At 42.7% G+C, this 21,619-nt stretch overlaps 1 protein-coding gene across 1 annotated transcript in view; it reads right to left on the bottom strand.

The window, feature by feature from the left end:
* Positions 1-429: 429 nt before the first annotated feature.
* WNK2 (WNK lysine deficient protein kinase 2) overlaps positions 430-21,619 on the bottom strand; it is a gene marked incomplete at its 3' end in the record, with an annotated part of 115,092 nt that continues 93,902 nt past the window's right edge. The window contains exons 23-28 of the mRNA XM_082487508.1: positions 20,532-20,746; positions 18,723-18,941; positions 17,667-17,765; positions 11,943-11,987; positions 10,134-10,387; positions 430-777 (exon numbers count right to left, since the gene is read on the bottom strand). Coding sequence (XP_082343634.1) covers positions 430-777; positions 10,134-10,387; positions 11,943-11,987; positions 17,667-17,765; positions 18,723-18,941; positions 20,532-20,746 — 1,180 coding nt within the window. The remainder of the gene's footprint in view (positions 778-10,133; positions 10,388-11,942; positions 11,988-17,666; positions 17,766-18,722; positions 18,942-20,531; positions 20,747-21,619) is intronic.

The raw sequence follows: 21,619 nt of genomic DNA on the forward strand, positions 1-21,619 counted from the left end.
GCAAATAAAAAAGAACTTCAACTCACAAGCAGAATATAAATAAAATACACCTTTCAAATAATTTTACATCTCTTTCCAGCTGGAACTGAAAAGCTGAAATTCAAGGCACTGTACTCCTGCAGGGGTTAGTACAATTTTCTAGTCATCAATTCAAGTACAATCGACTTTAAGGATCGCCAAATGTAAAACATCGGAACACAACAGAATAAAGTGTCTGCAGCAATAAAATAGAAGCAAATATTGCCAGAACAAACGGACTTATCTTTTGTGAAACCCTTTCACAGTGATCGCTGGATGCAGTGTATGGCTGTGTACGCTGGCGGGGCTGGCCCGCGCCCCCACCTCCCCTCCAACACTGGTGGCATCTACAGACCAACCCCGCCACGCGCCGACGCCGAGCCCATCGGTACCCGCAGTAAAGCAGCCCAGCTACGTCATCCGCAGGCGGGGGCCCGGCGGCTCGGCAGCGGGGGGCTGCAGCGGCCCCGGGTACATCTGCAAGCAGGTTGTGCCCAGGGGTGAGAACCGTGCGACGCCGGGACCTCCTGCCATGCCGGGCTGCGCCGCCGGCCCCGACCACTGCACACCGTAAGCGGGCGTAGGGAGAACTCCGCCGTACTGACAAAGAGGCATCACATAAGGTGTCACCGTGCCAGAGCGGAGCCCTGGCATAGGCACTGGCAGGGATGGTGAGGCTCCAGGAGCTAACGCAGCGGGCATGGGGCAAGACGCTGGAAGAACGCACTTTTTCCCCAATCCCGTTCTTACCGAATTAACCTACAAAAAGAAAAATACAGAAAGCGTTGCTATTAAGCTCCTCTTTGCCCACCTGCCACGGGCAGCGCTGGTGTGCTGAGACACATGTGTCTGTGCCGGGACCGCGGCCGTGTCGCTCCCCCAGCCGTGTCCATGCCGATCCCCGTCACCGACAGCATCCCTGCCCCGCATCCGCCGCCGGGCGCTGCAAGCACAGGGATGGCAGGGCGTCCTTGGAAGCTTAAGGGGTGGGGTTTTCTTTTTTCTTTTCTTTTTTTTTTTTTTTTCCCCCTTTTTTGTTTTTTAAAGAAAAAAAAATATGGGAATTAATAGGAAAGGTTGGTACAGGGAGGAGGGGAAAACTGTCTGAATATAACTGTACTATTTAAGGAGGCAGGAAACATTGCTGAACAGGGGAGAGCTGAACGACAAACAAAAAGCCGTGAAAAACCTCAAAAGTCCAAAGTAACCCAAGTATCTTTTATGCTCGGTTTTATGCATAAAAGTAACTAAATTAAACTAAATGCAGAATTAAACCAAATCATTAAAAAAAACCCCAAATCTTCAAAAAAAACCAAAGAAACCCACCCCAAAACCCAACAACCAAATTTGCAGGAAAAAACCCCAAATCTTGCAGAAAACCCCAACCAAGTCCTGCAAAAAAAGCCCAAAACAAGTCCTGCAAAAAAAGCCCAAAACAAGTCCTGCAAAAAAAGCCCAAAACAAGTCCTGCAAAAAAAGCCCAAAACAAGTCCTGCAAAAAAAACCCCAAACCAAAACAAATCTTGCAAAAATAAAAACAAAACAAAACCCCAACCCCAATTCTTGCAAAACCCCCTGCCTGCCCCCCAAATCTTGCAAAAAGAAAAACAACCCCAAAACCAAAACCAAACCCCAAATCTTGAAGAAAAAACCCCAAATCTTGGGAAAAACCCAAATTGTTACAGTCCTCCCCAGAACAGGTTGTAAAAATTCTTGCATGTATTTCTGTAAAACTTTGTTTGCAGTGGGTCATTCGGCCTCTCTGAACTAAAGGTAGTGAAAAACGGAAAAAGATTTTCCTCGGCAGATAAAAACCCGGCATTGGTGGCATCAGGCGAGGTAAACCAGCAAGGACACAGCGGGAGCTGCTGGAACCAATTCTGGCTATTTTTCTAAAATTCTATTAACATCCACTTCAATTATTCAGGTTTTGCACGCGAGGGGTAGAGCTAGAGCTCTCCTTCCTAAACGCTGAGATGGCAGAGCTTCCCAAATTATATGCTCCATCACGCGCAGTGCCACGGAACCAATCGTTATCCAAAACGCTGCCCGCTCTCTCTGCGGATGGGGTCTGCAGCCTCTCCTTACATTTTTTCATTTCACAGAATTTACAACTCCCTGCTGTGATTCCCACCAAGCCAGCACCTATTCACGGCATATTATTTAAATCTGGGAATCTCCCGTTAATTTGATATTTCACATTAAATTGATAAAACTGGTATGAAGGTGAAATTTCAGTGGAAAAAAAATGAATATAAGAGCGTGTAGAATGCTTACTCTGTGTTTCTGATTTTACTCTCTCTTCTCTATTCAAAATAAAAATGGCAATGTCTCTCTGGGATTGACTGCTTTGGGACATTAACCTGTGCTCCAAAGCCAATTTTACAAAAATACAGAAATATCTGATATCCTTCTTCACTTCACTGTCTCCAGTTCTAATCTGAAACCTGAATCTGATGGTGAACACCAAACTAAGAAATAGCTGCTTTGGTATAATGAATTGAACAACATTAATGTATAAAAATCCGCCAAATTAACAGCAGAAACCAAAGAACAACGAGAGGAACTAAGGACGTATTTTTAAGACCTGAAGGCTTCTTTAACCCATTATTAGACCCATGTTTTAATATCCTTAAAACGATGGTTTCCACCAAACTCGACAACTGTGAGTGGATGAGCTAACCAAGATCCGTAATTTCTTCTACAAGCAGTAGATTATACAGTAGCATTGAAAACGTGAGGTGACGTATTTTAGCAAGTGGTCCGATTTAAAAATTCCAACTTGAGAAAGGTTATTTTTAGTTCTTTTAAAATGCCAAGAAACCTACCTCTACGTTATTCGTGCTTCTTGACTTTTTTGTTCCCAGCTAAATTACGCAGTAAAGCAGCAGCTGTATTCAGGGCTATGTATGTGCAACTGGGAATAATGATACATCATGCTCCAAACCCAAACGTTACACCTACTTATTAAAACCTGTTAATGCCATGACAAAAGCCCGTTTGTGATTTAAGGTTGCTTCCTCTACCTCCGCCGCACGCTTCAAGGGAGCAAAACACAGACTTGAAGGGACAACAAGACATCTAGGCTCTTGCGCCTTCTCCTGGATGGAAGTGTCTCAGTCAAAGCCATTTTTTAACCATCATCTTTTAACGAGCTGTAACAACCCAGCACCAATGGAGGCTGAAACAACCCATTTTGTGCCAGCTGAAACATCAAAACCAACCAGAACGGTCCTCAAAACAGCACAAGGAGCTATGGGTTTCCCAGCTCTAGGAAAGCCATGAGACTACAAGTCACTTTGTTCATAAAATTCAAAGGACACTCAGGCAGCGATGGACAAGGTGTACACCTACACTAGGGTCAAAGTCACAGCTGTAAACAGAACTAGCTCGGCATTTCAATCAATCAGGCTGGTATTTTAAGGGAGGTCCACCCAAGGAAGCCCCTGAGATGCACGGCATGGCCAGGAGCCTTGTCAACGGTAAGGGTATTTCAGCCCTGAGCCCAAGCCCTACACTTGGGGGTGTTGGGGGAGTGCTGAAGCTCCCAAGCAAATCTGTGAGCCGGTAAGCTCTCCCATCACTCACGAGCTGGCCAATTCGGTGCTGAAAGGACACATTTATTATCTGCAGGTCCCTGATTGCCCAGGTGACCTCTCCTCTTAGCTATAACCTTGTCATTTTTGCCAGTTTGTTTGAAAGGTGGCAGTTCTGGCACAAGCCCTCGATTCCAAAACGTGGATCAACTACAGTCCATCAGACCCTAGCGGTGACAAGGCTTCAGCTTCCAGGCCATCTTCTGGGCTTTGGTATTCTACCCACAGCTTGATGATATGGGCACAAATAGTTTCTTTTATACTGATGTTGTCTTAGGAATTGAAAACTAGTGGTACAACGTCAGACTCCTGTATCCAGCTGAAGCAACCAACGTTTAGAGATCACGGAAAAAAACCAAAAGATCTTTATAACCATAGTCTGCAGCCATGTAGGAGAAGTGTTTGGGGCTTACTTAAAATACTCTAATCCTGCTGCAGGAGCGTAAAGCAGAAGTGGTCTTTTCCCTTCCTAATCCAACTTTAGACGATGTAACACTAGCAACGAGGAATGAGATCGAGTAGATGACCTAGCCAACCACAGATGGCATGACTTCATTTTAATATTACAACATTAATTTACTTCTCTTTGTTCTGCTGCCTGTCTAGAGCCTAGTAAAGTCAGCTGCCCTGGCCTTAAGCTGGGTGATAAGGTAGACATCATCTCAAACTTAATGAATTTAACAAATGGACTGCAAAATTTACGTCTGTCATCACCATGTCTGTCTGCTAAGATATTTAGTAGGGTTTTATTATTATTTTTTTTTGGAAGCAAGACTGGGTTGACATCTGAAAATGTATCCTATATTATATGGGAAGGAAGTAAAATTCCCCCTTTCTCATTCCCCCTGCATCTCAATTGGCCTCCTCTATAGAAGCAGTGTACTTACTGAACAAACACCTATGGCCGCATCTTAGCATGCTGCCTTCGTACCTCCGCTCGCCAAACTCTCCCTGCCCTCATAAACCTCTGCCCCGAGGGCTTGTACAAGTCCCTGTGGGGTAAGAGCCACCTCTCGCTCTTGCTTCCCCAAATGCCTGCCTTTTGCTGCCAGTCTTTCCCGTTCCCCCAAATAATCACACACACTCGTTTAGAAAACAAGAATAAGAGATACACAATGAAGAACGTACACAAAAACATACGTAAAAATGAAACAAACCCCACTGGACCAAGGCTATGACAGTTCAGAAGAAAATAAATCTGTTCTTTGGACTTCTGTTTTTAATTCTCTGCCTTGCCATCATGCTTTACCAAGCAAGCTCTAAAGTGCCACATTAGCAATATTCATAGCTACAGTACCGTGAAAGTATATAGCTAATAGTTGTGTTTGACTTCTTATAGACATTATAAACACTTCTGTTTTTACATTAGAACAGATGAAACGGGGTAATTCTGCTGTGAAGGCTGACTGTAACTATCACAACCCGTTCTAAAAATTCAGGATTTAGATTATTTCTCTCCCAGCTACGTTTTGAAGGCTGCATTATCAGCATTCCTATTTTACTTCCTGTACGGTCCAACCACCACTGAAACAAAACCATCTAAATCACAAGACAGGGTTAGAGCTGGCTGCCAACACAAGCAGGTCAAAGATGGTAATACATCTTTTTTTATCACCCTTTTCCAGTTTGCTGAAAACCCAAAGTGATTAGGTACTACTGAAGATTTGTGCTTGGGCTCCTCCAGGTTCCTGGAAAGCTGTTCAGACCGAGAAGGTGGTTTTGAATAGCTTCGAGCACAGATCCATCCTAGTTTTTATTATTCTTCCAATCCAACGGAGACGGAAGACAGTAAAAGGTGTCAATAGTCCTTCCGCTCCATTTTCGCGTCTGTGGCTATCTCCAGAAAGCCCGCTTCCCAGGCAGCCAGCTCATTAAAATCAAGATGTACCAAATGCAAACAGATGTGCGGCTATTACTGACGGCGTCCAAGCCCCAGCACACATCACCGACTGACACAGACCTGCACGCTTCACAGAAACAACCGTATTATGGACTTGGAACATGTCCGTGGACTTGGAACTTGTTTACAGCTTTTTGGGGGCAACAGTTTGGTTTTTTTTCTTTAAAACCCACAGAGCTAGGTAAGAGTACGAATAACAGAAAACATATTTTTGGCAAGCCCTTTTATTCCCAGGCATCTTCAAATAATACCTTTAACTACACAATAGTCAGTACTCTTTACACACAAGTCAGCTCGTGTTCCTAGGCTTATTCCTTGACTGGTGGTAACCACAATCACCTGTGAAAAAGGATTATTTCATCACACCTTCAACACGGATGAGCACGAGACAAATAACGATTATCAGGCAGTTTGACTTCAGTTCTTCCTAGCATATCCTATTACACCTGTATTTCCACGTTTAAATAAAACATTTGAAAAGGAACATTTCAGTGCTCTTGTGACACAACTGGATGCCTGAAGGTTCCTCCCCAAACTTCTGATATGCACCAACCAGGAGCTGCAGCCAAACCACCAGGTAACTTCCACAGAAACAAAGCAGAATTTAGTCTTCCTTTGCGTCCCAATTATTTTACTGCTTTCTACACGTCTGATGATGAAGAGGAAGAAAATAAAATGACTAACTCTTATTAAACACACCACCAGTTTCTCTTCTGGGTTGATTTCCAACCTTAAAGAGTAGCCTTCACTTAGTTTAAAAAAAAAAAAAAAAAAAAAAAAAGGGTACCAATAATATATTGTATTCACACAGCAAACAGTTTGCTGACAGTGGTAGAAACACATCAAGAAAAAAAGGTGACTCAGAAAGCTAGTCCTCTGTTTCCAGGGTGAAAGAGAAGACTTTCGGCCCTACAACTACCCTGCGTATTAATAACAGTGGGTGGACAGTAAGAGAAAATAATACATTAAATAAATAAAATAACTCTGCCCCTAACCAATAAGGATTTGTTGCAATTTTCCTTTGGTCTAAAATACTGAAAAACAATGAATACAGAGTAGAGTGGGTCCATTTGGTTTGACGCCTTCTTTGTCACACCTGGTAGAGCAGAAGCCCCAGAGTTTCACCCCAGGAGGATGCTCATCGCCTACCTGGCCCTCTGTGTCACCTACAAGAGCTCTGTGTGGTGCCAATTCCAGGGGACCTATAACCAGCAGAGCATCATGGGACAACTCGTATCACTCCCACTCCCGTTTAAAAACTCTTCAAGGAGACATCTTTCTGCCCAGTAATCTCCAGAGAAAATTTAGAAGTGAAGGTACCAAAACTGCCTCGCTCCTTTCCGACCATTGCACAGGACCAGCACTAGCTGCTCCTAGAACAAAACACCCAGTATGAAAACATGAGACAACCTGCCCTAACAGTTTCCTGCTAGTTTGTTCCAGGAAAAAAAAAAAAAAAAAAAAGGGATAAGAATCACCACATTTCCAATTTATCTAGCCTTTATTTCCAACATAAAACCTTATTATAACTTTCTCTGATGGGCTGGAAATCTGTTGAGCGCTCCTTACTCATTTTTTGCAAAGGCATTTTTGTATTTGATCAAAGATATGATGAAAAGATGGTGTTAACAGATGGACTGAAGTACAGCCTGAGCTTTATATGCTCCCTGTTATTATGCTATTTTTTCCATTCTTTATGTGATTTCCCGAGTTCTTTTTGCCTTTTCAATACCATTTTAAAAGGTGGGCTCAATGGTGATTCGGTGCAGGTACAGCATCTCCCCACGTAACTCATGGCTCCAAGAACTGATGTTATGGGTCCTTTCACACAATTTCCTTCCTCCTCCTTTGGCTATTTTCCTCCCAACATCACGAAGCCCTCTCCTCCCTTAACTTCAATTTCCCCTTTAGGGTGAATTTCAAAAAGGTACGATCAGCAGAACGATGCTCAACTCCCAAAACAGCCCTTGTGCTGTTGTAAGAGTCTTAAGTCATATCCACTGCCCTGTTTTCTGTCACCTCTGGCACGCAGTGCCATCTTTGTGGCAAAAATACCCCAACAACCACCATGCTAGGAAGATTTACCATCTACCTTTGCATCTCTTCTGCAGCCCACACTACAAGGACTTGACAAGCAATGTGCCCTTGTGGCCAAGAGGGCCAATGGCCTCCTGGGGTGCATTAAAAAGAGTGTGGCCAGCGGGTCGTGGGAGGTCACCCTCCCCCTCTGCTCCGCCCTGGTGAGGCCACATCTGGAGCACTGCGTCCAGCTGTGGGCTCCCCAGTTCAAGAAGGACAGGGAACTGCTGGAGAGAGTCCAGCAGAGGCTACGAGGATGGTCAGGGGACTGGAGCATCTCTCTGCTGAGGAAAGGCTGAGAGCCCTGGGGCTGTGCAGGCTGGAGAAGAGAAGGCTGAGAGGGCATCTCCTCAGTGCTTAATCAATATCTAAAGGGTGGATGGCAAGAGGATGGGGTCAGACTCTTTCCACTGGTGCCCAGTGATGGGATAAGGGGCAATGGGCACAAACTGGAACACAGGAAACTCTGCCTCAACATAAGGGAAATCTTCTTTCCTGTGAGGGTGGCAGAACACTGGCACAGGCTGCCCAGAGAGGCTGTGGAGTCTCCTTCTCTGGAGATCTTCAAAATCCACCTGGACACCGTCCTGTCCAACCTGCTCTGGGTGACCCTGCTCTGGCAGGCGGATTGAACTAGATGATCTCCAGAGGTCTCTTCTAACCCCTACCAGTCTGTGACTCTGTGACTTTATGGACAAAACCACCCAGGGCGAGCTGTCACGGGGCTCGCAAGGTCTCCAACTGACTGCCGCTCTTCCAAGCAACAAGGAATGATGTGAAGAGCAATGAATCCCAACTTCTCTGGTAAATTTTCTTTAAAATACTTCAAACAGCCTTGTTAATTCCCTGGAACAACTGCCATGTTCTAGAAAGATATTAACGCTCTAAAAATCAGTGTATTAAGACAGGGACATTCCTGTTCCTCTCACAGGGATATTCTGTAGTCTCCGCAGGCTTTGAAACAGAGACACCAAGAACGCAGAAAGTAAAATTAACCCTAAATTGATGCTAATGAGTGATTTAAATAAGCAAATTAACCCTCTCTTTTCTAGAGTTAGAAGTGGGCATAACACCCCCATTGAGTATTTCAATCTGCTGCAGGAGTCTCAGGGAAAAGACATCAAGCTGCAAAAAGCACATCAAAAGAGTAAGAAATGACTTAACAGAACAAAATCTGTGTCCTCACCATCAGCTTTCTCGAAGTCTTCCATTTGTGATTACTAGTACCTCCTTTGACTTATTTTGGGAGAACTAATAGGGTCTTAAGTAGATGTCGCTGTTACTCCACAACAGGTTTATACTGGTTAAGCCATCACCAACGCAGAAGGATTATTTACTCTCTGGTTTTTGATCATTTACTGCAACCAAGAATTGACGTAAAATTGTTTAAGAAATTTGCACAACTGCTTTTCCCTGTGAAGTCAGTGACCCTACTAACTCCAAAACCAGCAGGTACCAAAGCAGACGTGTTAGCACCGTTCCTGCTTTGGCACGTCTCACCTCATGAACAACTACAGAGCTACCACTGCTGCATACAAATTTCTTTTCTCCTTCAATGTGCCAAAAAGACAATGGTTTACTACCCAGATCCAGTTATCTTGTTAAGAGATTACAAAGCAGTCTCTCACTGGTTTTGTTTTCACTAATTCTTTGCTTTTAAAATTAATTTGTTTTCCTCTACTTCTGCTCAATTTCCAGTCCTCCCCCCAAAAAATGAATCCAGCAAAAATTATTAGTCAAAGAACCCTCAAATCATGAGAAGTAGGAAGAGGTCTGGAAACCCAGACCAGGGTGGGACAGAATGGTGAACTGGGATCGTGGATACATCTTCATTCATTTTTGTGCCTCCCTCCACATCGTCACTCAGCCATGAAAACGAGCACTGAACACAGACACAAAAGCACATCACAATGTTGGTTTTTTTTTTTTCCCCTGCTACTGAAAATAAGAGGGGATGAATGGGGACGCTTCTAATTTCCACTTTGTTGTAGTTTACTCTCACAGCCTTTCTGAAGGTGGTATTTTCATGAGGCAGAGAGCCTCAAGGACGCCCAGTACAAGAACAAGGGGCAGAAACACATCCAACTGTCCCCTATCTCAGCGCAGTACTCGCTCCGGTTCCACTAAAACAATGGCTCGCTACCACCAAGCCACCAGCCCAGCCTCTGTTCTGCCTAAGGAAGATTAATATTAAGCATCAAAAAGAAGAAAACTTTAGGAATAGTTAAAACTTAATTTGAGCATAACCTATGGTTAGCGGTATGAGTATTGCTGTATATTGCTGTTAATAAGCAGTTTGCAATTTAAAAATATATTTTTTTATAGATCTATTGCAGCCCATATACCCCTCAAGATTATTCCAAAAGGCAATTTAAAAAAAAAAAACAAACAAACTGGTTTAGTACTTAATGAAAAGAATGGACATTTATAGGAAGCATCTATCTGAAGTAATTTTAGTCTATGTCCTCCTCCAAATCTGAGTTCTGCAAAGGCTTTCAGACACATAGCAAAAGGTACTTTCTTCAAGGAGTGCCACTTACTCCACATGTCTCATTCTGCGTTTGCATGGGATTAGCCTTTGGCTCCATGTCTTGCCTTTTTTGGTTCTGCTTCAGTTGGTTTAAAGAAGGTTTTGTCTGTGCAGCTCCAACAGTTTTGCTTGTCCACTGGTCAACCAGCTTGTGAAGATCGTCTGTGAACGTCCCTTTCTTGTTGTTACTGTTGTTGGCCTGAACCTGCAGGGTTGATTGCGGGAGGGGCTCAGGACACGTTACGAGACTGTTTGTCGAGGATCCTGGAAAATCACACACAAAGAAAGTTGACGATGGCATCTCTGCTTCACCACTTCGCCACTCAAACAGTTCCTCATCTACTGCAATTCAAACGGTGGCTTTTTGCACTTCTAACCCTCCCCCTCCTTTCTACAGAACACCTTTGCTTAAAGAAATGGTCCAAGAGCGTTCATATTTTCTATCACATTATGTTACCTCAGCCACTAGCTGCTGCACCCACAACTTCTCTCTAGGGAAAATTAATGACTCGGAGAGAAGAAATGAACGCAGCCCCAGTAACACTGATGTCCTAAGGCTGACAAAGCCTCTTCTACGAGAGAGTGGGAGGCAGGATGTATTACTTGCTAAAACTGCGTGCATTTAAAAAACGAATTTACCATTTATTTTACCGGTATAAGTTTACAGTCCTCCTGGAAAAACATAATTGTCATTAGGTTACAAGTAGGGTTGTGGCTACTATGCCTTAAAGGCTCCAGGAACCCACAATCTCTCTCAGTGATGTTAGGACCATTTACTCTGCCATCTGAGTATTTTCTGGGGGAAAAAAAGCCCATCAGGACCATGAATGTACAGAAGAAAGAGGAGAGAGGAGGACATAGGGGCGGTGTGAGTTTTTGAGACAAAGATAAAGATGCAGAACTTTTAGTATAGATAAAAGCAGACAGGAAGGATATTGACAGAGATTTAATTTTATACGTTCACTTTTTTCTAGAAGAGCTAGGGAAAAAAAAAAAAAGCATGATCTGTCCTTTTTATGTGTTGGTAACTACAAGTCTGACACAGCAAGATCAGCAGGAACAGCAACTGAAGGCGCCTGAATTTGACCTAAGCAGAAAATAGAAAGTGACTTTTCAGCTAACACATTTGATATAGCTCAAGATTTGAAATAAAGACCATCTCTCCAAGCAAAAAGTTCATAGAACTGTAGTAAAATTATGATATAAGCAAACATGAACATTCAGTCTTCTTTTTTCTGTTAATCAGTTACCAGCCAATGAAACCGAGTAAACTAATTAGTCCTACGGTTATATAAAATACGTTAATAACCTTTAAATGATCATGCATTCAACCTGCAACATAACTCCTAAGTGAATACTGCTCATTTCCTTTTCCTTTGCTTGGGGGAAAGGGACCAGTGAGAAAAATAAGTATTTTGACAGGAAAGCTCTTCAATTAGTGTTTAATATTTCATGCAGCCCAACAGGAGCGAGATCGTTTTAAGCTATAAATTCCTCCAGCAGAGAACTGCAGTCATATAAAGGTGTGTATTTCAGAAAGACAAACACTGAATCCAGTTTTCTCGCCGCATGCGTGCACAGTCTCACACACAAAGAATACCACAACTGTCTTGCAGCATGCGTGGTTCCCAAGACATCACAGCACATGCATTATTATGAAAGTACCACAATTTATACAGTCTAATTTCATATCAGTGCATCAGCTCTATTTATTAAACAACTAGCTTTTAGTAAAAATCAATAATTAAAAAAAAACAAAAAAGCAAAAAACATCCCATGCCATGAAGGAAATACTGAGAAACAAAAATGGGATAGTTACTACTACTGTGATCTTTGCCTAGACATAGTCGTTTCAAGGTGGACCCTACAAGGTAAAACAATACAAGACATACAGAATTAGGTAAGACTAAACACAACAAATCTGACGGACAAGCTTCTGTACTTTTAAGCAATCAGAAAGTAGTTATTATGCAAGAAAGGACAGACAAAGTCAGCAGTTCAGGTGAGTAAAGGAAGTCTAAATAACTGGACAGCTCAAACCTTTCTTAATGTGCAGCCATTCAGAAGCTTTGGAAAGTACAATAGCATGCCAAAAGCAAGGTTTCATGACTTAAAGGTGCATTTGTTTGGGTTTTTTGGTTTGGGTTTGTTTTTTTTTGTGGGTTTTTTTTTTTTGTGGTTTTTTTTTTTTTCCCCCTCCAAATTGCCTTGGCTTCCTAGTAGGACGTTTTGATTCCTACTCTATTTATGCAGGAAATGATGTCAATTCAGTTTGTGATAGGAGGCCAAAAATGCTTTCAGGAACAAGTCAAGCTAGTCTGGCTGCAAAGACAAACTGTAAAACAACCCCAAAAGTCCTGTTTTACAAGTCCAAAAAGATACATTGTTCTGCAGGTCTGAGGCCAATTGTTTCCAAATACTTTATTAGTAGGATTTGTGTCTAAACGTGAGATTCTGAACTTCAATTGAAAGTAATCGTGAATGAGTTTCCCTTATGCCTTGTCCAAGTGCAGAAAAGTAATCCAGCAGAGTAGCTGAGTTTTCATTTAACCAAACTGCGTGGTTTTTTTTCTTTATCATCTTGTTACATCCTTCATCGTGATTTTACATATTCTGTTGGCTAGTCAGAGTGCCAGAAGCGTACCGGGAACTTGACTGTCAGATCTTGCCAGACATAAGCACCGTTTCTATTTGAGTGCCGAATTTCCTGAAAGGTATTTTGGACTTTGGTAAGAAGAATATCGTCATGGTATGGGAGGAGATGAGCATCTGACATGGGGCATGGCAAGTTTATTGTGAAGAAGCACTTGAAAACATGAGCAAAATCAGAGAGTGGGGCAAAAAGCAAGATACAGGATGGATGGACTTTTTCTCTACAGCAAACTGGTGTTGAGTTTTTATGTTACTGTGCTGGAAATACAGCTTTAAACTCAGAGATTGCCGGTCCGGGCTGACACAGGCTCTGAATGAGTCTTCAAAGGAGAAAGGAGTGACGTCAGTCAGAGACTGAGGAAGAGAAAGTAAAGAAAAGGAGGAAAAAGAGGGAGAAGAAATGTTTGTGTTTTGATGTGGGTGGCATGAGGAGGAACAGAAGGATCGCTTTGAAAAATTTTCTTATTTCATATAGTTTAACGAGGTTTCTATTCCAGGAAACTCAGAAGGACACGACTACAGCAATGCCTTACGCAAGCATGACCGAGTGTAGTTTCTCATCTCAAAGCCTAGATAACGAAATACAGGTCACATTCACAACTCAACAATCTGCGTTGTAGTTTTAAATTTTTTTTCCCCTCTCTTTTCCCTCTGATACGCCTTACCTTGCCTATTTCTTAAAGTTCGCTAGCAACTCCCATCACAGAAACATCAGTGGCAGTGATACTAGAATGCCGTTTTCTTCACTACCCTGCATGTAGCAATAGGTAATATTTGGCACAATATGTATGCAAATGGAAAGCAACTGCCTGCGAAAAATAAAAGCAGGCAGCTGACTACAGTACGTGCTCAAACGCGTGTTAAAAAAGTTTAATCACCAACCCCTCCGCTTCCTGAAAAGCCACAAGTTTCTAGGCACCTCGGGTGCCAAATCAAACCCGGGGCCCCCCACACGTAGGGGGAAGCGCCAGAGACCAGCGATGCTCGACAGATTCACAACACACCCGTGTGAGCGGAGCCAACGTTAAGGAAAATACTACAGGAGAGTCGGTCACCAAAAAGAGAGGTATTTCTTCCAAGCTCTATGGCTCCAGCGTGTTGCTTGGGAGATGAGAAACATTTAGATAATGTTAGCGGTGATATTGCCTGAAGCAGGGACTGACAATTGTCAGCTACAATTGGTTTTAAATTCAAATTCAATTAAAAAAAAAATGTACTTGCTAAACCTAATTCACTGGATTAATTGTATTACTTCTAAAATCAAGGTGTTTAATAGCTGTAAAGTTAAGGAGATGAATCATAATTAAGATTTAATCTAAGCCTGCAAAAGTTCAGCAGAGTGTTTTACCCCCGATTCGAGATTTCTTATCTGAGAAATTAAGTAGCTATTTTATCATACAAGACAGAAAAAATCCACTGTCCCATATTTGCACTCTAACAGCTGCCAAAAAGCTTGAGAGCTAAAATAAAATTGAAATGGCAATAAATTTTTAGACCATTTCCATAATCACATATGCACATACAATATATTAATTACTGGAGACCTGACAGAAATTGCTTTACACAAGATTACAAGTCTAAACCAAATGGAGCTTTTGAAAACTCCACTCGCAATCAGCACAAACTCTTCCCTAAGACGCCCTGGTAATTTAACCCAGGGAAGGAGCTCAGGCTAAAATTATGCTGAAGCCCATCAAAAATATTTTATTCCATGAAAAGGGCAAAGGAAAAGTCCCCATTGGACACAGGGAACAGATCAAAAAGCTGTTCTGGCAGAACACTGTGAAAGTGTTCAAGTTTGGTGGATCTTGTAACCGGGCAAGATATTTGGTAAAACTATCTTTAATGTTATCTGAACATTTCTTCTTAAAAGCGTGCTGCTAATTTTTCTGCTACTACAGCCCGGGCCTCACACTGGAGTATCCGACCTCCCCAAAGGGCTGTTTTTCCTTAATCAAATGTATAGATTCAGGGCATTTCTGAAAATCATAGAATCACAGAATGGTTTAGGTTGGAAGGGACCCTGAAGATCACCCAGTTCCAACCCCCCTGCCAGGGGCAGGGACACCTCCCACCAGCCCAGGTTGCTCCAAGCCCCGTCCAACCTGGCCTTGAACACCTCCAGGGATGGGGCAGCCACAGCTCCTCTGGGCAACCTGCGCCAGGGGCTCACCACCCTCAGAGGGAAAAATTTCTTCCTGATAACTAATCTAAATCTCCCCTCTTCCAGTTCGAAAGCGTTCCCCCTCATCCTATGTCTCCTGTCCCTGATCAAGAGTCCCTCCTCAGCTTTCCTGGAGCCCCCTTTCAGGACTGGAAGGGGCTCTAAGGTCTCCCCGGAGCCTTCTCTTCTCCAGGCTGAACACCCCCATGCTGAACCCCCCCCAACTCTCCCAGCCTGTCCTCATAGGAGAGGGGCTCTCAGCCCTCTGAAGGCAAATCCCTGCAAATCCAGCACAACTTTTCCCAACAGCTCTGAAACAAACAAAAAATCCCTGGGACACCTCATCTTGGGGAACATCCCCGGGACCCCGACCTGCCGGCCACACCGCCGAGCTGCCTGCGCCGGACACCCCCATCCCAGCCCCGGCACTCGCCTCCATGCTGGGTCAACCTACATCCCTTCCAGAGGGGAAGGAGCATGAGCTAGCTGGCATTCCCATCACCATCTAGTGCTATTTTTCCCAAGGCGCGTGGTCACGGCTGCTCAAGGCTTGATGGAGCCACCGGCCGTACGTCCTTCCAGCAGCAGTCCCAGCCCCAGCGGCATCTGGGGAACAATGCGATGGGGCCGCATGCAGCCCCATCTTCACCCCTTCACATACACACTACCAACCTGTTGGACTCACTGGAGAAATAAGCTAAAACAAGCTCCAATCCCAGCAAAACCTACCGGTAATTCAGCTGTGGAAAACTGCCCAGTAACACAAGCGACAGAGTATTCGAAACTAAGCTGTACCCTCTGAGCAGCGGTGTTTTTGGATGGATGTGTCAGGGTTAAGTGCCCAAAACGCAGTCCATCTCCTCGTATGACTCAGAAACGGGGGAGTGCAAACCTCCTCCCCGAATGCTGCGCCCAGAAGAACCCGAGAAGAGAGCATATGGGCTGAGAACAGAAAGCAATTAGTCGTGCTGAGTTATTTAAGCATCGGGAAACTTCACGATTTGAAGGATTTACGTATTTCCCTTGGTTTCATTCACAATATCCATGCACCCAAATGTTTTTAATATGCTGGTTTTTAATTGCCATCTCCCAGTCTTTTTTGCATCCTACTGAATAGTAATTCCGTGAAAGATTAATGAAACGACTTCTGGGAATTACACGTGCAGAGGAAGAAACTACTATGTCTGTTACAACACCGAATGGGAAAATTTGTGAACTGAGAATTCCCCTCAGGTTCTCAGAAAAAAATATCTCCGAATGCAAAACTGTCTTGTGACTTCAATAGTTGTTAAAAACTTGCATGATAATAAATCCAGTATGCCGAGCAGTACACACCAGTTTTTCAAGAACCTGACTGCTTGGACTTTTAGGGAGCTCAAACAAAAAAAAATTTTAAAGAAATCAAGATTATTTAAAAAAATAGTTTATTCATAAAATCGGGAGGAGTGTGTTTGAGTGGTCTCGTGCCTTTGATCTGTACCACTTGGATAACGATCAGCAATGTAGAACTCCAATGGGAGATCTGATATTGATGCAAATGAACAGTTCGTTAACCAAACATTTTCTCAAGAACATCATTAGCCTTTCTAACGTTATATGTAAGTGGCCTATAGTACCTGTTCAGCACAACATATCTTTATTGCACAAGCAAAATCTGTTTGCCTAAAAAGCAGCATGTATGATTGGGAAAAAGGTCTTAATTTTTTAATTAAGTAGCTTGATATCATTTGGTTGAATTGCCAATTACTTTAGAAGTCATACAAATGGGGTACAAATAGCAGGTGCACAATTATTCGAAGCAAAAAATACTGGATCCTACCAATCCATTTCATAGTATCATCTGAAAATCTGATATCGCTTTTTACTTATTTATGCTTTGATGAACTGCTAATTGACTTCATCTCTGAGGTCACATAAGGTCATAAGAAAATAAACTGAGTAAAGTGCTTCAGCCAGATCAGCTTACACAAAAAAAGTTGACAGTACTCCCCCTTGGAGTAACCAGATCTTCCTGCTGCTTAGGAGTACATCAAAAATCGCTCGCTTAAAGTAATTAAAGGGAACGCATGGGGAAGAGCCCACCGCGAAAACAGATTTTGAAAGAACTAGCTGGAGCACTATTGTCTCAGCATTTCCACATGCAAAGAGCGGGGAAAAAAAATTAAAGAAAACAGAGTGGATATAAACAGTACTGTATATCGTGTTAATACAGCCCTTGTATGGAAGTTATACCCTTCAGTGACCTTCTAGTATTGTATCAGCTTGCTACATGCATGTCTTCATAGTCCAAACATGTGTGAAAGAGACCATTCGTCTACAGAAGGATGGATTTCTTTTTGTTGTCGCTGGAACCGGGACAGCAGACATGTATATTTGCCACATTGCAAATAAAATTACTTCAACATAAATCACATAAAGTACAAAAGCTTTGATAAGTCCAGGATAAAATTTACCATAAGGCTCTATAATAAATGATGAGATCTTCCACACATGCTTTTGGTGCCCAGGCACGAGCCAAAAGCAGTGCAAAAAAAGCTTTCATATGAAAAATTAATATAAATAAGGCGTGTTCATGATGATTACTTAAAAGAAAGATTAAAAGAAAGAAAAGATGGTTCAGAAAAAGGGGCATCCTGCCAAACATATTAGAGATATCAAATATGGAATTGGAAAAAGGGGGTAAAAGAAAGATGGACTGTGATAAAATACAAAAGAACAAATACAAACAGATGGACAAAGACACAGGTCCACTGAGGAATCTGGTACGAGGTTTGCTACTAGATTTATAGGTCACTCTCTCAGACGTTTGGTGGAAAACCGTCCAGCCTGCAAATGAATATAAAGGGAAGAAAACAAAGACACTTATAAAGTACAAGTAGCTGTGATCAGATGTCCTATACCATCAGTCAAATCAGCTTTGTTAGTTAAACATCCACATCTCCATTTTAACTTTGCCAAAGAGGAGTAAGTTAATTGACCATACACAAGGGATGCAATAACAGCAGAAGAGAACAGATAGATATTTTGTAGATTAGTTTGGCAGGATGTGCAATGAGAGGAAGGTATTTTAATCATCATTATAACTTCCAATATGCATGGCAACAAGATCAGTCAAAGCCTACGGAGGTGTGCAATACACAGAAGTATCAGAGGTCGGGACGGGGGAACACAGCCAATCGACAGTCATTTAGCTGGGACTCCAAAATCATGCACAAAGTTAACCCCTTAGGTAAAGGAAACGTAACTTGGTTCTCTGGGTTTGGTTTTTCTTTTTTTTCCCCCCCCCTTTTCTTCCCCCACCCCCGCCGCCCTCACACTCAAGACGGTTAAGTAATTTAAAATGAGGAACTCTGGGTCTACCAGTATCAAGGGGCTAAAAAAAAAAAAAAAAAGCCCCAAATGAACCAAAGGAAACAATCTCCTATCCTTCTGTATCTTTTTTGTTTGCCTTTCTTTTTACTCAGAAATCTGTAAGGCAGACTCCAGAAAAGGTGTCAGTATAAAGCCACCGCTGGCAGAAAGAAAAGGTATTTCCTTCCTAAAAATTAGCACGCCTTCTCGAGTGTTTACTCTCAATGCTTGGTAAGATACTTTACTTTTGCTCTTCTGACAATACTGCAACAATCTTTTTAAAGGTAAGCCAGTAATTTGGATTGCCAAAGGTTCCTGTTCCTATATGACTAGAAGGGAAATCCACTCCTAAAAAGTTCAAGCATAAGGGAAGGGAACTAATTTTAGCATGTGCTGGAAGACATGCCCAACAGCCAGGAGGAAAAAAATCACCTTGGCCAGAGCTTGCGTTCGCGTCTCCTCCTTCGGGGCCTAAGCCGGAGCAGATGTCAGAAGACAAAGAGGCTTTGACAGAGCACGGCTGCTGCGTCTGAACAGCCTTCCCGAAGGTGGCCGAGGCAGGGGAGGTGGCTGCTGCTGCTGCTTCAGGAGATCCAGGCTGAGGTTTAGTTGCTTCTTTGTGGGGTGAGTCTTTAGAGTCTGAAAGATTACCTGAAAGAGCAAACAAACAAAACACATGCAACAGCAAATCCACGTTCTCCATGAAGCTTATGGAGTAGGTTTGATTTTTAGTTTCTTTTCTGCTTTTTCCAGAAAGGCCGGAGCCAGGAGCTCACACGGAGCACTGCTGAAATGAAGCGAGAGATGCGGAAGAGCCTCAGCAGGGGGATGAACGTGCGGAACGACTGCGTAGAACATAGAATCATAAAATCATTATGGCTGGAAAAGACCTTTAAGATCAAGTCCAACTGCTATCTAACTCTATCAGGCCCACTTCTAAACCATGTCCCTGAGCACCATAACTAGACGGCTTTTAAATACATCCAAGGATGGCGATTCAAACACTTTCCTGGGCAGCCTGTGCCAGTCTTCAATAACCCTTTCAGTGTAGAAGTTTTAGAAGGGGGAAAAAAAAAAAAAAAAAAAAAAAAAAAAAAGGAGAATTGGAGCATTTATGCAGAAATAAGCCTTAATTCCTTGGAACTGATATGAGCCAAGATCCACCAGTGGAGACAGATGTGAGTTTTGTGAATAGACAGAGGGGAAAATGGCAAGAGAGAACCTAAGAACAAAGTGGAAAATGAAAGGACCGAGGATAACGGACATTCAGAGCATCTTCTCACAAGGAAAGGGAGTAAAACCTACATGTGTCAGCCGAGCAGCAGCTACAGAGGTATAAAGCACTGAACTTTGCTCCAGTTCCCATAGGCAAGAACACTGAGATTCAAGATGGATCACAGAACATCCTGCCTCTGAGTATCTTTGCTTGTCCTATCTCACTTGAAATCCTTAATTAAAAGCAAAAACCTCCAAAACACTCTCTCTATAATTAAGATTGATGTAAAAAATTTAAAGTGGACCTATGGTGCCGTGAATTTGAAAACAAGAGCTACTGGGTTTGAAATACAGGGTTAATACTGGAAGTGCTGCTGCTCCTCTAAACAACAGCATGAACTAAAAGCTGAAGAAAAAATATTCATATTCTATACTATGTTTCCCGAAGGAATAGTTACTGGGGTATATCAACATTTCCCAGTTGAATTATATCTTTTTACTTTCCAAAGAGAGAATGACTCAAGACTGTACTACTGTTCGAAAAATCTCAAACTACTTCAGATGGTCAAAGTATCCATCACAATTTTTACCTCCCATCCTTTGGGGGAGCAAATGCAATCCAATCTTATTTATATGGCATCTTGTAGGAAAAAAATAACAACAACAAGACACAGCGCATAATCAATAGAGGATAACAGCACCTAAGAAGTGAATACAAACATCAATAAATTGCATTTGGAGAAAGGATGAGAAAATGTAGCCAGGCTGTATTCCAAATTAAAGTGGAATGTTGTTTCTCTGCCAAGCAGTGTAACTGATGCAGAGAAGGTGTGCATGGTTCAGCAGCTGCAATGAGCCTGTCCCAAAGGAAGCCCCGCTTCAAACCCAGTCCGCAGTACGCAAACTTGAGTCACAGTATTAAAAACAATACAAATTCAGCGCCTCTCCTGCAGTCCATGCAATTACACAGCAGAACCACAACTGACACAAACAACAGGCATATGGAAAGCAACCTAGTGTACCTACTTGTGCCTGATGTTCCACTCCTGAGCTGCTGGACCAGAGGGTTTAATAGTTTTCCACCTTTCAATTTATTTTTGCTGGTTCTTCGGCGACGGCCGCTTGGTGGGGCGGAGTGAAGGAACCCCAGGTTGGGAGGAAGGGGCTTCCCTAACCGAATATACAGTGCCTCTATCTCATTCTTCTGCTGAGTCTGAAGTTCAGCAATTTCTTTCATATGCCTAAACATAAAAAAAGTAAATAAAGAACTCTGCTAGCGACATATTTGATAAAGCACCACATCTTGACAGCATAATTAGTTATAAAAAAAGAAACAAAACAGTCTTTGGTTATAAAACAATCAACTGTTCATCCAAAAGTATGTGAAGTTATAACAATTTACAGGGCAAATGTGATGACTACCTTCTCAAATATTCATTTGTAAGACAGAATTCAACATCCTCAGTAAACGCAACCGATTCTGACACGAGATCTGACAGGAACTCCAACCTGTTCCAGAATTTCTCTCCTCAAACCAGTGGCTTCAAAAAAGCTAAGTCTCAAGGCATGTACATCAGTTTGGAGGATTTCAACACGAAGGCGGCCAAAAGTGCTTCCCATAAAAATGCCATTAGCACATGAGCCATTACCTTATTTATAATGCAGATTTCATGATGCCATAAAGTCAGTTTAAAGGTTTTGTATTACCATTTTAAAAAGATGCATCATCTGTATCCAGTAAAACCATTATACCTTAAGGTAAAGTTGAACAGTTTGGTTATACTGGCATCTAATGCTAGTTTTTACCTGTCACCTGCCAGAAAAGAAAGGAAATGTTCACATTTAAAGAAGCTAGCTCTCAGGACTGGCAGCACCACAGAGTCCTGCCAGGCTCACCCAGCCTCCCACCGAGACTGGATCGACGACTTGAGATCCGACGGGCGGCAGAGCGAGGGTCTTATGTACCTAACAGATACTCGGTTATCTACTGTAAAAGCGAGTCTGGGAATAGCAATGGGTCTGTAGACCCGACAGTCTCAATCACCCCTGCAGAGAAGGGCACGAAGAGCACTCTACGGCAGCTGTCTACACAAGCATCCAGATTATTTTTATGC

Source organism: Vanellus vanellus (assembly GCF_965231255.1).
Source record: "Vanellus vanellus genome assembly, chromosome: 9".
In the NCBI taxonomy this organism is placed as follows: Eukaryota; Metazoa; Chordata; class Aves; order Charadriiformes; family Charadriidae; genus Vanellus; species Vanellus vanellus.